General features: G+C 37.2%; 1 protein-coding gene across 1 annotated transcript; it reads right to left on the reverse strand.

Annotated features, from left to right (window-relative positions):
- Positions 1-10,823: 10,823 nt before the first annotated feature.
- On the reverse strand, positions 10,824-15,393 carry NLGN1 (neuroligin 1). Its single transcript, XM_009867474.1, has 2 exons — positions 14,360-15,393; positions 10,824-13,422 (listed from the first exon to the last, which is right to left on the reverse strand). Exons 1-2 carry the CDS (start codon positions 15,064-15,066, stop codon positions 12,600-12,602), a joined length of 1,530 nt encoding a protein of 509 aa, XP_009865776.1. The 5' UTR covers positions 15,067-15,393; the 3' UTR covers positions 10,824-12,599.
- Between the last annotated feature and the right edge of the window lie 1,218 nt (positions 15,394-16,611).

The raw sequence follows: 16,611 nt of genomic DNA on the forward strand, positions 1-16,611 counted from the left end.
TAGTAGTAACACAATGGGTTTGTGTCATTCTGGTCCTGTCCATCTTCCATAGATCATTGAATGGCAATGAAGAAGGTCAGGTAACGCCGTCCTCTCGCTACGGTTCCCAGCCCAGTTCATACGGACCATCACGTTGCAGAGACTCCAGCTCTTGGAACAGGATGCCTCTCAGGACTGCCAGCTTAATTCAAAGCAGTTCTGAGGCTGCTGCTTGTTCATGTTGCAGCTGAATGAGCCTGTAGATGTTGGAGAGTATATCTTGTGGGCAGGCTTCTCAGGCTTGCATGTGGTAAATTCGCTGCTGAGATCACGATGTTTTATTGCTATTCTTTCTTTCCTTTTTATTGTTGAAGACACATAAAATAAAATTGGTTCCATTCAGAATAACTGCAATATTATTTTGCAAAAAAAATTTAAAAAGATAGGCTATCTCTCCCTATATTTCTTAAAGGTATTACTAAATTTGACCAAAGGAAATATGAAAACTGATTTATTTTTTTGAAAAGAAGAAGCAAATGACTAGTGAAATTATTATAGCATTTTTCTGTTTGATCTTTAATGAGACTTTTCTGTTTTCTATGCAACTATCTCTGGTTGATCCCACCTTAAAAATAACTTTGTGGGAGAAATGCTGCCTATCCTATGTAGTTTGCTATATAGGGTTCCAAAGGTTTGCAGTCTGCAAATTCCAAGTTCAACTCCTGGTAGTGTTCAACTCCTTGTAGTATGGTCAATTTTCTCTACCCATGACCATGCACTGACCATAGCAGCACAGGCCCAGGATGCACATTCAGGAAACATAAGCTCAGCACCTACTTGAGGGATTATTGGCAGATCGCAGACAGCAGAAATGATGAGGCTGAAGAAGTATCTACAGACATGCTCTAGTTTGGAAATGAGCACCTGAATACTCCAGCCACTGTCACCCAGTGTGCAGCGAAACCACTATCTGTGAATTGAGATCATCACCAAGCCTAGAGTACAGATTAAAACTTTAAGCTCGGAAAACATTTGCTCGATTTTCCTTAAGATTTTACCAAGATTTAACGTGCTGGTTTTATTTCCTTAGCACACCAGACCACAGACCTAGATCTATTACTATCATAACAGTGATAAAAATCTGAAACAAGCTTTCTGGTTGTTCCTTACTGCTGCACGTCATTCCGATGCCAGCAAATGCCACATGGAAAGGTCTCCAAGGGACTCAGCTGGGCTACAACCACTTATCCTTACAAGCCTGCAGAAAGAGGTGCTTTCCCATGCCAGTGCTGCTATGAGGCTTTCACACGGCCGAGACAGCTGATGGAGCTACAGAGTCTGCAGTGGTTTTAGTCTAAAGATGAATGCTGGTTTTATGATATCATAGTGCTTGTACAGCACTGTTGTGTTGTAGCGTGACTTGCAATGACCAACTTTAAGCATATATGCCTAACAGCCTCATAACATCCTAAGGTTGTGTGTGTCACTAACAAAAGCAAGGCAAAGACATTTTTTTATTCAAAAATTGAACAAGAACATGCAAGATTTCTTGTTTCATTACCATATACCTATAAGATTGAAGAGAAAGAAAGAAAGTAAATACTAATGCAAATCTAACTGCAGAAACACCAGCAGGGAAATTCCTATTGTCAAGGATGAAAGACAGGATACCTCCCATTTTCTACAAGTGCACTTTAACTTTGTGAAAGCCAAAGCTAAATGTGCAGGTAAACAGGCTGCTTATTTCTTGCTGCTCAGATGTGAACGACATGTAATTAGGGGGCTGGTTAGCTCAGTCAGTTGAGCGTGGCGCTAACAATGCTAAGGTCACGGGTTCAGTTCCCATGTGTTGCCTGATCTAGTCGAGAGGTGGCATCCCTGGCGGCAGGGAGGCTGGATTAAAATGATCTCTAAGGTCCCTTCCAGCTTAGGCCATTCTGTGATTCTATGATTCTAATCAAACCAATCTTCTAGGAACTCTTTCATTTATCTGAAGAATTTACCAAGAAGCTAACCTAAAGCAGGCTGTAAACCAAAGTTCCTAGGAGATCTTAGAGCCAATGAATCTCACAAATGTTCACAGCTGTTCTGAAATTCAGAATATTCTAGCTTTGACCTCTGATCCTAGAAACCAGTTTTACAGAAGCCTTATAGATCAATGGAAGGGACATGCACTTGATGGTGATTGCACCAGAGGTAGTCCCCATATTAGCAGATGCTTTTCATGTTGATCTCTCCTCTAACTAGATAATGCTTGGTAATTTCACAGGCAATGAAGCCATCAATATCTGTCAGTTTTTATACCTGTCTGACCTCAGCATGTGGCAAATATTGGTATCAGTTTTATCTGTTTTGTTCTGTTTGGTTTTAGTTTTTCAGTTAATCTGATTGCGCCACACAGCATGAGGCTCAGAGCTTTGAACAAACACAGCCAAGGCATTCATGTAACTCCTCTCTAAGACATAAATGATCAAATTTTGCATAGTTCTTTTAATAATACTAATGATTTACAGGTCAACAATCAGTTACCTCACCAGTAAAGGAAGTTTACAATGATTTAATTGAAGTATTGCTCTAAAGCATGTTTTATAAATCTTGTGGTCTTAAGTGCTTGTCAAATAGATGTCAGAGATCACACAGAAGTCTAAAAATACTCACATAAACCCTTCTTCAAGTGCTTGACATCGATCCATCTATTGTACATCTTCATGCTCAACACAGGTTAAAACAGTGCATCTCACTGTGATGTTGTAACTAGAGGCTGCTAAGCTGACAGAAACAATTTGTTATGCTGCTTACAACTAATAAAATCTCTTTTGCTTTTGGGCTGTTTTTTGAAAATACAACTCTCATCCTTTTCACATGTGAGCTCTTGCTCTTCCTGCCATCTTTTATAGTCCTTAGACAAATGTTTGAAGACTACACTCTCAAAACTAGGAGAAAGAGGAACCTCTGACTACATAGAAAAAGGACCGCACTGCACCAGAATAGGCAGCTAGTCTCTTTTGTTAAGTATAGCTATTGCGTGTTAAAGGCATCTAAACCCATGCTAACTTCTGAGAAGAGTCAGCTTACTTGATCAAAGAAGCTCAAACTGGCAAAACACAGCAGTTTCACCAAGTGCTACAGGAAGCCTCCATTTCTGCTGGTGTGTCAGACTGCTCGGTGGCAGTTTGATCCCCAAAATTCACTCCTCTGGGCTAATCTTTTTCTTCCAGCCGCTCTTTCGTCCTTCCTCTCCGCTATGGCTTTTCTCTGATCTGCATCTCCACTTTGGTAACTCACTCCTGATGAAGCTTACCCCTCACAAAGTAGTATCACGTGGAGTAAAATAATAGAACAATGTCATGGAACCAGTAATTCTTGTAAATGACATAACTGTGCCTGACTTACTAAGAATCTTGGTGCTATTTAGAGAGAAGGAAAAAATAACAAAAACAAAATCCCAAGCCCATCTAGCCATCCCAGGCAGAATGCATTCGGGGCTATAGAAGCCATATGCAGCCTTCTCTGATATTAGCTATGCTTCCTATTGAAAAGTTCTAAAATCTTAAAGTGAGGATTGTTGATTACTTCATGTTGCCTCAGTCTTTGCTATTTAGTTCTTATCACTGCTGGCTTTATTCCCTTAGCCATAGGCACTATGGTAGCAACATAAACAATGGGTGTGAAAAGCTATCATTCTTATCTGTGAAACTAACAAAATAGTTATCAATAGCATTCATATATATATATATATATAAAAGTAAAGGCTTTATCTCATTAAAAAATATTTCAGACTTTTGTAGTTAGTCAAGTGTATCTAAAAGACAGAAAGGACAGTAATTATTTTCACCTACTTTTTGTTCCTTCTTAGTCAACAGGGAAAACCAGATACCAGTAGAGTATAATTTATCCAGTACTAAAATTTCTTCCCTTACAAACTTCACATAACATCTATTCAGCTTCCTTATACTGGGCACCTAACATGGGTAGTTTAATTTAAGGATTTCTTCCTGCTAACCTTCTACATCCAGCCAGAAATCTACAGCAAAAACACCTCCCACAGTCCTATCCAAACTACCAAACCCTCCTTCTGCTCTCTGAAAAGGGAGGCAACTGACAGTTTTAAGTTATAAAGCAGTAAAAAATTGGGTTTAATGCTCCACATCTGTAATTCATTCTCTTCCACTATGGAAGGTGCTCATCTTTCTCAGGTGCAGTCAATAGAAATTCTGGTGTTTACAGCACCAGGAGCTCAGCTGTAGCACAGATACAGGCACCACCACAAAGACCACCTCAGAACAAAGGTCTTAGTGCCTGCACAGCCAAAAAAATACATCAACACTTTTCTGAAGTGTGACCATGAGCTAGAAACTATTCATAGCCTCTTCGAGCTTTTTTAATCTAGCAAGCACTAGAGTTTACAAGTCACTGCTTATTTCTGGAGGCACATGCTCGCCTTAGCTTGAGGTTGGCTTTTTGTCTGTGAAATTGCACCTCCAACATCTTTCAAAGGGAAAAGTTGCCATCTGGCATAATGTGTGTGAGGATAATTGATGGATGGCTGTGAACTCCCTGGCACATGCCTGTCGTTATTGACTGAAGGGTTTCTTGTACCTACCCACAAGCAACTGGTCTTGGCTGTGCTGGATGCTAGAGATACTAGAGCAGATGGATTTCCATTCCCACCTGGCAATTCCTCTGTGGCTGAAGTTCATGTATTAATACAGGAGGTTTAGTCTCCAGAGCTGTGGTGGAGAATGCTTTCACAGAAAACAAGATCATCTTTGAATAGCCCTGGGTATGCAACTACAAGAAAAACAAGATAAAGCAAAATTCCAAACAGGAGGAACAAGACAACTCACAAAAACAAGTGAAGAAAACAGATATTTAAATTATTTCAATTATTTGCAACCGTGTTAAGACAGTTGTAACTATGCAAGAGGGTGTGAAGAACAAAGTTGCACTTACCACAGAAACAGTTAAAAAACCCCACACCAAAACTTAAAGAAAGTAAGGGGGCGAAAATAAATCATAATTGAAAGGAGGGGGAAAAATCATAACTGAAAGGATTAGTGTAATATATTTTTCAAATGCATATGAATTAAGAGAACAAAGTGCACCTAGGAGTAGTCTGAAGTAACTCAACGAAAACAAAGAGTTTCTAGTATTAAAATAAAATCCCCCAACTGAACTGTAGAGTGGAACAAGGAGAAACAGGACAAAGGGGAATTCAAAGCCAGCCCAAATTCTAGTAAGCAAGTAGTCCTCTCAGGTTTAAGCTGTACTGTTGAGAGAGGATTACTCGTTTTTCCAAACAAAATTTGTAGAATCTCAAATATTACCAATATTTTATTAAATTTCACAATACATGTTCCTGTCAAACACAGCAGAATTAGCAAGTGCTTTCACTCTTCCTTGGTGTGTCTCAGAGCTACAGCTGGCAGTGTCTTTCTGGAAAAGTCACCTTTCATGAACATAACCTTGTCCTTTCTTCCTGGACAAGGAAGGCAGAAAATTCCCAAAAAAGCTCCTGGCTACAGTGGTTATGGTTCTCTCCTTTCTCGAGTTCTTGCTGTCAGAGAATAAAGATACCAAGATGTGCCTATACGAAAAAAACAAAACCACAAACAAAAAACCCCCAACAAAACCCCCCAAAAATCCAAACCCCAACACTAGGCTTACCATTTTTGTTCTTCTATTACATTTTCTGATCTTAGACACCAAAGTCAGGATTCCTGAGAAGAAACTAACGGTACCTCTTATCTTCATCTTTTATGAGAAATGTGGTACACTTAATCTGTTTACTGACTGGGGAGAGAAAAATATATTTATGGCAAACTGGTGAACATTAAAGAAAAAATTGCCACATGCTTTAACATGAGAAGCTCTACTAGCTGGCCAAGAGTATTTGATTTTGGATATTACTTACCTTTTTTAGTGAAGGTTCACGTTTCCACTTTCATGAAATTGTTCTAGACTTACCTGTATGCAAATAAGACAATTTATGCAAATTTATTCATCTGCTTAGCCAAATTTCACCACTACATAGGAGTAGCCCTCTGAAAAGTATAAAAGCAACACTGTACAACCATATCTTTATCATCATTCAGTAAGATATTGCATGACCCCTTCTGAAAAATATATCTGGTGACAAAGGAACCATATATTATTTTCAGAACCTTTCTTATAGTCTTAATTGCTGTAAATTACTGCCAAAGTTATTTCTACAAATCAATGGGTGAAACAGGTACATTGTACATCTCACTCTCTCTAACTGCTGCTTGCCAGAAGGTTCTATCCCACTCATCATTTTATTTCAGGGAAAATTTATATCAGGAGATGGCACCAGGTCTGGTCCATGACTGCTTTGCAGTCACAAGATTCCTTCTTCTGTCATCACGCTCATGAGCTACAGTCATGCTCCAGCCCAGAGCCACATGGCAGCACTGTCCCAGTGCTGAGACCAAGCTGAAAAATAGGGTATGTTAGCTGACTTTGCAATATCATGAAGATACATCTTTTTGGGAAGAATCTATATGTATTTGGCCGCCTGAATATACAAGCTTCTCTTTGCAGAAATATGGATAAATAAGTCAGGGAGGTCTGGCAATATCCAAAGGCTTTTAAAAGTCACGATCGTAGCTGTTTAACTTCTATGTGGACCTCACAGCAGTTGATACAGATTTCTGAACTTCTTTTAGTAAAGTCAACAGTGAAATTCTCATCAATATCCACTGCAATTGGACAAAATCACTACATGCAAAATTTATCTCTTTTTTTCCCTTCTTTTATAATAATGCAGTTAAACCGTTGTTAGTTTGCACAGTCTTTCATGAACCTTTGTTAACTGAGCTCTAATATTATCATTTCTGACCACTGTATTATCTTCTGTTTGAAAAAAAAAAAGATACTGGCTCTTACAGCTGTAAAGTAAAAACCTGAATACCAAATGTCCAACTCTATAGACTTAAGAGTTCCACCTCTACTGTTTTTTAAATGGCACCATTCTAAGGCTAAGCTCATAAATGCTGAGTGCCTGGCATTGCTGATACTGAGAGGGGAACATGCAGACAGCAGAGAAAAATCCAGCTATTTCTGTCCTGAATTTGCAGCAAGTTGTGTGTCTCTTGCAGACTGGAGCAGAGCAGAGCAGAGCAGGCTTACAGCTGTAGTGTGTCGTTGTGTCTTTGACATTTCGGTCAACATACAGATCTGAGGCCCAGACAGAAATGAATGTTTCTTTTTAAAAAGATTTCAACATAAAATTTACTATAGTATGTTAAGGCTGCAAACTGTGGTACAAATCTTTTCTTTGTATCACTGTAATTTCCATTTTTATTTTTTTTAATGTAGAAAGCTCTTTTTTTTTGTGATTTTTTGACTTCCATACAAATATCTATAAGCATATTGTAAAGCATATTTTAGTGCCTGATAGTGATCATAAATCCGGTGGTTATGCTTGTAATCGTTTCTGTGAGTGGGTGTTCATGTGCGTGAGAAGATACGCAAAATTGGACAGTGAGATGAGCCATGATGAACACTAAAGGTCCGGAATCAGATCGATAACTGGTGTAAATTGCCAGGGCTTCATTGATTTCAATAGTCCTGTGATAAATTCAGCTGCTGCTAAAAAAAAAAAAAAGTCATCAGCTGAGCATCTGGTCAGTAGGAGTGGAGAATGCAGAATGAGGTGTAGGTGTTGCCTCCGCACGGAGCGCTAGCATTTACTGCATGATGCTGCATGATGCAAAAAAGGTGAGATTCCCTGCTTATCCCCATTTCTTGAAATCACTATTGACTGGAGTAGTGCATGTGGGTATGCACACAGAGAGAAAGGTGTATATGATGTATACAGGAAGGTATTTCCTGTGACAAACAAATGCTTACACAGCTTTTACTGCTGTGATGGTACTTTTATCTTCAAATGAAAAAAACCCCACCTTTCAAGACACTGTGTGAAAATTACTTGTACAGGTTTGTTGCACTTGTGTGAGGTTTTTCATTCATCCCAATAGCAAGGGAAACTAAGAACAGGCTTTAATCAGCAATTTACATACAATACTTAAATTCCTTTTAGAACCTACAGCTTATTACAGAAATTATAGTTTCCCACGTGTATGAATTACTGAGAATTATAATATCCTTGAAAAGGAATAAAGCCAGGTTGCACATAAAAAATCTACACTTCTTAGGTGATTCTCAACAGTTTTTTGTAAACATTTTCCACCAGATAAAGTTCATTACCTTCTTCTAACCATTTCACAAAGCTAAGTTTTTTTCTGAATCTGTAAATAAGAAATCAATTCTGCAATAGCATTAACAGAACCTAAGAGAAAAGAGGCTTTGTGCATGGCTGGTGCTTAAGCCATTGATTCTGCTGCGTAGTTCTCTCAAACGCCTTATCAAATACCTCTAATTTCTAGCCTGCATGCAAATGTATTGATGTGCCAGAAATAAATTAAATTAGAATGTTTAGAGTAAAAGCCTGTTTGCCATGTTTCAAATTGTTTGTATTTATTTGGAGGCCTCACAAGGCCATCTTAATCTTACAGTGTTATTATTTCAAATAGAAAAAGATTTTTAATGTTATTTAGAGAAAGAGCCTTAGCTTACAGACTAAAAAAAAAAAAAGCAGAAGTGCTTCAACAGATATTTTGACAAGAGCTTTGAATGAAAAGTAGCAAATCCTCTGCAGGGAATTTCCCATTAATCTAATTTATTTGGGAACACATTTTCAGAATAATAATTAAATTATCTAATGGTCGCTTACATTAAAAAGCGATCATCTGTAACAGTTCATTACTAGAAAAAATGGGGGAAGAAAGGCCAATATTTTAAAACTAACAGCACAGGCAAAAAAACCAACAACTTACAAACATCAAAGGAGTGCCCTGATGTTTGACAGGTTCCTATGAATTCAGCTCTTTCATCTCTTAGTGAAGTTGGACACTGAAATTCCGGCAGTGGCGTCTTTAAAGCTGTAGCATGTTTATATTTGAGACCTCTACTCATCCATTTTTTCAGGATGTTTCAATAATCAAAGTATCCAATCATTAAAGTCTTGGGACATAGGAATCCATGTTTAGTACAGACAATGAAAACAACAACAACATTTTCCTACGGAACGTTATATTCAAGTAGTTCATCCATGCCCTGGAGGTCTTCAGTGGGTGGAGAATACCTCGTGTAACCAACTGAGATACCATTGAGCAAAATGTGTTTTTATCTGCTTTATTTCTCCTAGAAATGTCAGCACAGCACATCATATTGCCTGTAATTTTAATAGATAAACGAGACAATGATTCCATTGTTATTTTTTTTTCTCAAAATGGTAGAATACATTTTCTTAAAAAGGTCTGCAAACATATTTACAAAAGTGTGAAAGCAATAAATGGAGGCCTTCTATATGTTTACTGAACTTCCAAAGACTGACTGATATCCTAATTTTATTGGAAATCTGGTCCAAGGATGGTACAAGAAATTAAATATCACACTCAGTTTTGCTTTCTTGTAGGCTACTGTGGAAAACAAATCAAACAGATAAATATTTTGCAAAGAACAAACTTATATTCCATGAAGCATAATGAAGATATTTCAAAACCATTTCCTGTCATTTTTATTTTGTTTCAACTTTAAAACATTTCTTGGTCTTTCTTAATGTTGTGTTAAAACATGGGACACCATCTTACTTTCGGAAAGCCAGCTGCTGTAATGGAATTATAAAGTAGCCACTAAAATATCATTCACAGTATCTGCATCACAGAAATGGACTTTTTTTCTTTTCAAACAGGAGTGATAAAATCTGCATTGTTGCCTTCATCTCTCACATGATAAATACTGTTGGCTGACAGAAATAAAGTGTAGTGTCATGCTTGGTTTACCTAAATCGTTTATTTTGTAACTAATAAAAGTAAACAATTACCAGATACTGTATATATAGAGATATATAGATATATGGCCACAAATAAACTATAGTAGAAAGTTATTTTGGTTTGGATAAAGAAAAGCACATAAAATCATATTTCATGAATATCTTGTTTTATGGCCATCAATATTTTTGTATTTTTTTCGTTTTGTTTCATCAACATAGCAAAATACAATCTTCCTATTAAACAATAATTATCAGATGGCAGACAATTCTTTTTATTGGTTTACATTGGCAGGTCACAGTCTAAAAGCACAACCACATCAGGCAGAAATTGCACACAGACCGCCCTGGATTTTGAAGACTATTTTTTATGCTTCTACCAAAAGAGCTTAATTTAAAACTGGGGACTGTAACAGCACTAATTAAATACATGGATTTCTTCTTTTTTTTCCTTTTTTTTTTTTACTAGCTAAATAAAACGACTGAAATTGCAGTACTTTATTTTTCTTTCAGCTTCAGTTTTAAAATTTGTGCTTGCTGTTGGCAAACACACTTTGAACTTCCTAGGAATGGTTTATGAAAGTTCAATCACCCAAACAAAACTCAGGCAACTTTTTTTCTCATCATGGAATGCTGCAGATTTATTGCAGTTAGGCCTGTTTTGTGACCTCTTTTTTTTTTTTTGGTGTTCGCATTTGCATTTTTAACTTGCTCCTGAAAACTAGGGGAGATTTGCATGTAATACTATGACATCGTACAGTCACAAAGTCAGTATTTCTGTAAGAAATGGTTGCAGGTGGGACTGGCCCATAAATATGCAGTTTCATTAGTCGTAGAAGGCATGTTCATGTCTTCAAAAACCAGACTGGTCTTAAGATATTACTCTTTATTTGAGACAGTTACCATTACTTCATTAAAAAATGACAAAACAGCAATAAACATTTTAGCTCTTTAATGAGCAAAGATCAGGTCTCTTAGCATTGGAATAATATTCGTTATCCAGATTATCTTTATTTCACTCAGTGACCAGTAATATGGCCAAGAAGTACAAAGTAATTTTCCATCAAGTAGTATACAATTTTTGTGTGTAATAAGCTTTCATTCTTGAAAAAGAGTAACTGAAAAGAAATGTTTCTGTTACTGCAGTTAGTTTGTCAGAGAAAGTTCTTCGCATTATCTTACAAACTATCAAAATTGCTAGTAATTTGAAAAAATGTAAAAAAAAATCACATAACTTTAGTCTAATAGAAATATAGTACAGGTAAGAGAGAAAGTATTTATCAGGGATGTGCTCTTAAGTCCATCTCAATTATTTTTTTTATATAAATGTACATCTGATTACATATACAAACATTTTGAAAGGACCGTGGTGTATAATTACTGGAAAGCAACAGGGGAATGAAAAATTTCTCGTGATTTTAGAACATTCATTTCAAATCACACAAACATATGTAAGTATTCAGATTTTAAAATTTCCAGTTGTTGGCTCTCTCCCCGTTCTTACATATCCTCTTTTTCTACACTGTTGCCATCTGGTCTAGAGAATTCGTTCGAATGGCAAAGCTAATGTATAGCAAAAAGGGAATTAACTTTATATAATAAGTAAACTTTGTAACATGCATCATGAGTTTAAACAATAAACTGAAAGGTGTAATCAGAGCGGTAATATTGGAGCATTTTAATCTTGCAAAATAACATTGTAATTAAATCTTTGGACACACTTTACCTTATCAATTGGAACGAAATACATTGTAACTAAATCACAGCGAATTATAAACCCTTCATCAAAGGAGATTCCATTAAAGTTACAGTTATGCTAAAGTTAGAAATTATTTAGGTGGAAAGGAAAAAGAACATTAATAATACAGATTTTTTTATCTGGGATTTGTATCAGCGAGGGTTCATCGCTGTATACCTAGAATGCCATAAATACCTTTAGGAACTGTTGTAATTCCATCTATTTCTGAAACTACCATGAAATATTTTACTGTAATTACTTTTGCCCCTTTAAAAAACTTCTTTAGGTTGTGCCAATTGATGGAGAAAGCTTCTATTAAAAACTCCAATGGGATGAGAAGAATTTTAATTGCGCCTTAATCAGCAGCACAGCCACCAAGCATATAAATTATCATGCACATCGTGCTAAAAATATCCAGTTTCCTTTATTCCCACAACTTTTATACTGACAGCACTTATGTGATAATGTTGTACCTGCCAGGCTGTAAAACTCCTTTGACTGGCAGATTTCAGCATGAGCCCCTTTCTAAGGCCTTAACAGCATTGGTGCTTTGTGTACTTAGTCAAATATGTAAATATGGTCTACACAAGAAAACAGGTCCAAATAAAAACTGGTGAAATTTATCTGACATTCCATTAGTGTGTCCCTTGTGCATATTTATAGGTTTTTAAAATTTTCAGTCATAGTTCTTTCCTGTTTGTGTTGCACATGCCTAATTCCATTACGTAACTTAAATCTTCAAAAAATTAATACTTGAATGTGAATGAAAAAGTACCATTCAGGACAACTGCTTCAAGCAATTGCAAACAGCTGGGTTTTTTTTTTCTTTCGTTTGTTTCTTTCTTAAGTTCATTTGATATATGTACAATTCATTTTTTCCAAAACCCCAGAAGTTCTTGATATGTATATTCACATAATATTCCTCCATATTTAAATAGTAAGAGTCTTGTAGGTTGAAAGCCAAGTAATCTTCAGTAATAACACCTACTGTAATCCATCAAAAAATAAAGTTTGTTTCGTCTTGTCTGGCTATACCCTGGTTGTTGAGTGTGAATGGGGGTGGGGATGAGGATGGGGCAGAGTATTGTTCTGTCCTCCGGTAAATGTATTGAATGTGTGTAGGGGCTGAATCCCTGGTATAGTGTTGGGGATCATTGTGATGGTGTTGGGCGTCATTAAGGGAATATCATCAGGAGACCTTCTCATAGCTAGCGTGTAGTCTGGGGGACAGGCGGTCCTAAGAACCACCTCATGTGGATGGATGGACTCACATTCATGATCCAAGTCAGTGTGCTTCATTTGGAGGGACATTATCTCCTCTTCTTGTGCATGGGTAAGATCATTGGTAGTAGTACGCTGTGGGCTACATCTCCTATGAACGTCATGTCTCCGCTTGTCTTTTTTGTAGTACAACGCTGCAAAGGCCAAAATGTTCAGGAACAGCAAAGATGCACCAACTGCAATAGTAACACTCAATTCTGTTGAATAGTCCCTTTGATCCACTGAAAACGGGCTTGGCTGTTGTTTGGGATCATCTTGTTTGGCTGTAGGAAAGGCTGAAGTAACAGAAACTGAATTTTTCCTTGTTGGTCTGAAAGTATTATCAGTTGATGGCACTTTAGTTGTGGTAGAGGTATACTGTGAAATGTCGTTAAGATTATGCAGATGAGGTACCAGTTCCAACCAAAGGTTCACTTTATTGGCCCTATAATGTTCTTTAACTCGTGGTTTTAATCCAATGTGAAGATACAGTTGGTCTTTTTGAGAATATCTGGTCCATGCTACTTCTTCAAAACGATTTGGTTTTGTATGGATGAATTTTGTATCTTGCGGCACTGGTTGATTTGGGTCACTAAAAGAAATAATGAAATCATCTCCAATGTTACAAAGTATTTCAAAAGGAATTATAAAATCAACATAATTAAGTCTGCCTTTGGACAGGGCAAAATATTTCCTAAAATTAGAGGCCTTAAAAATCTTGATTAGAAACAGCATTAAGCAACAAACCCTTCTTTTACATAGACTTGAGTGACCTCCCTAGTTCCCCAAAATGCTCGTATCTCACACTGAAATCTTTTTTGCTGCTGAGGACAGGTTGCCAGCAGTGTGGTAATGTGGACAAATGTCTACGAGAGACCATTTTAGTAACGTAAAGCTCATAAACTCAGCATTTCAGTTCATATGCAGCTATCTGTGGCCTTCCAGAGGTGAAAGACCATGGCAGGGCATAACTCAGTGTAACACATCGAGTCTGAAGGTAGAAAAGTGTTTTGAACTACCAGTGAAAGGAGAATTAATGAAAATGACAAAACTTTTTGAGTTTAAAGTCACATGCTGTATGGTCAGGAATGTCAATTTAAACCAAAATGCATTATTAAAATAAGTTGGTTTATATTTGATGCAACATTTATGTAAACTTCTGCCTCACTGGATAACAATATTAGTGCTGGGGTAAATTTGGTTAGTGAAGTAGCCATTGTTAACTTTACCCACATGGTAAGCGTTTAGTTTTGCACTTTTCTGGGGATTCCTTAATTATTTTTGCATGCAAAATATTTTTTTTTAATTTCTTCATGCAGAACTTCAGCAAAGACGTTTTTTCCCTCTTTTTGACAGAATTTGTAAGTGAGCTGAGGGATATTACAATAAACATAAATATCCCACTCAACTCTTAGCGTCTTATTCATTGTATGAGTACAAGAGTATTCCCAGGGGAGGTAACCATGGGGAAGCACTGCATCATTACATGCTCAGTTTGGATACAAGACTATTCGTTATCTGGTACTCACCCAGTTTTTGCAAAGTTTGTCCAGTACGTCATCACCACCGCACTTAGCATGACATCATTTTTTGAGAAATTACAAGGAAATAATTCAGTAGGACCAATCATTGGGATTCCTAGTACGTAAGGAACCTCATCTCCATGGGCTGCATCTGCCCATGCAGGTACCTGATCTGTCTGGCAATGATGGTAGAAGGCATAGAAATACGTAGGCGATCCAAAATTTGAGTGAAGATCTGCTGTAGCCACAGCTGGGGCAACCCACTGGTGATCGGTAAACAAAGCCAGCAGTGTTTTCCTCCTGGTCTCAGGATTGTGTCGATCTGCCCAGTCCGTGTACATAAATTTAATAGTTTCCCTCAATATATCTTTGCCTTCAGGGTATCCATATAAGTTATCGACAAAATTAGAAACTGCAAAGTCAAAATCACTAGCCGATATGCCATCTTCGCTATCCACAATATTTTCAACAAATTTTAACCCTTCACCTTGGTTAACTCCCAACATGATGTCGTAATTGAGGAATTCTCCTTGTTCCATCAATATCTGTGGATCATCTGGTATCACATCGCCGTCAATTACCGGTCCAAAGGCTATATGGTATCTTGCTGGTTGAATGTCCTGGTCGACAAGTTCTCTATAAGGCTTCTTCTGTAGACATTCTACCAATTCTACGGTGTCTGACATGTTGCAACCGACTTTTGTAGCCAACATCCTGGCGTACTTTGCAGGCTGGAAACTAACTGCCCAGCTGGAGAGAGCTGTTCCACTTTGAGCTATTGCTCTTTGAAAAAGTCCTGTGGGGAGAAATATTTAAAAACTACTGAAGTGACCTTGAAGCAGCTACACACTTGAAAGATTCCAAGGACTTCTTTGAAACAATAGAAAACTTGAACAGAAAAGATATTTGATTCTTAACAGTACTTAAATACACGAGATGGTGAGATCTGACTGTCATTGCACCTACAGGTAATGTATACAAAATAAATGCAGTATGTGCAGAAATTGAAGCAAATGATTCTACCTCAATGTAGTCCAGCTGAGGAACAGATTTTCAGAAGAAACTCAGCAAGAAAAAAAGAAGTGGCATTACCTTACGTGGGATAACAGTATAAGCTTGAAAGAAATTCTTAAAGTTCAATCAATTTACAGGTTGGAGGAAAAGCCAAGAAGTCTCAGAAATGCATTGAATTTCTGGCTATTGTTCAAGCCATCAGCAGCATGCATGCGTAGAACTATATGTTAAATAAACCCTAATATACTGCTTTTTTATGTTTTTGTTTGGGATTAAATTTGGGTTGAGAGTTGCAGTGCTTTTGAACTGCAACCCACGACACATAGCAAAGGTTTATATTCTAGAGTAATAGATGAGAAGATATTATGCTGCTATTAAATTTACACGTGTCTAAGAGTCAAGATCCTTTCTGGTAAGGAGTCTATTTAATGATGGCTTATAGTGGTCACACTTACTTAAAAAGGGAATTTATATATTTTACACTGTTTAGCTTTGTAATTCAGAGATTTAAACATATGCTCAGGCATTCATTTAGGGGAGAGAGTATGATGTGATGCTGCATATAAAATTGTAACAAATCCCAAAGTTTTAAGCGCAATTAATTTGAATTTATGCTGATTTAGCTAGCACTCTCGACCAGGAATTCTATTCATAGAAATAACAAAATGTGTTTAAATTGATGTCTTCCTCTCCTGTAAGCATTTTTGAGCATATCACGGCTGAAATCAATCCAAATGTTTTGCTATTGACTTCAATGCAATCAAAACTCCACCCTTCTCCCAATACTGCTTGTGCTCCCTTTGTGCTGGGGCTTTGTGTTTTCCTGCTCCCTTCAGGGAGGGTAGGCCAGGTTCTGAAAGAGATTTTCAGTATGAACCTTGTGCAAAATAATGCTCCTGTCTAATGTCAGAAACTTTAGACTATATTTAGATAACTGTGACCTTTCTGGCTTTTGCATTTTCCTGGAAGCTCATCCACTTCATTTTGGTAGCATATCATTTGCAATAATTACTGGAAAATATTTTCTAGTGGACCCTCCTATAGCTTGCTGTGGGTAATACAAAATGGACTATAGCATATGTAACTTATGCAGATTTAAGACGTATCGGTCAAAAATTGGTTCTACTTATTCTGACAGGCACCTGGAGTAATTCCACTGACTATGGTAGAGTTGCTTAGCGACTGAAGTGACATCTGGCATGACTCAATTTTGCTAAGGATGGACTAATGCTTGATGAATAGCT

Source organism: Apaloderma vittatum, unplaced genomic scaffold (assembly GCF_000703405.1).
Source record: "Apaloderma vittatum isolate BGI_N311 unplaced genomic scaffold, ASM70340v1 scaffold11814, whole genome shotgun sequence".
NCBI classification, from domain to species: domain Eukaryota; kingdom Metazoa; phylum Chordata; class Aves; order Trogoniformes; family Trogonidae; genus Apaloderma; species Apaloderma vittatum.

Coding starts and splice junctions, on each gene's coding strand:
- NLGN1 (XM_009867474.1), bottom strand. CDS start 15,066: ATGTTGGCTACAAAAGTCGGTTGCAACATGTCAGACACCGTAGAATTG. Junction 13,423..14,359: donor ACAAACTTTGCAAAAACTGG/GTGAGTACCAGA, acceptor TATTTCTTTTAG/TGACCCAAATCAACCAGTGC.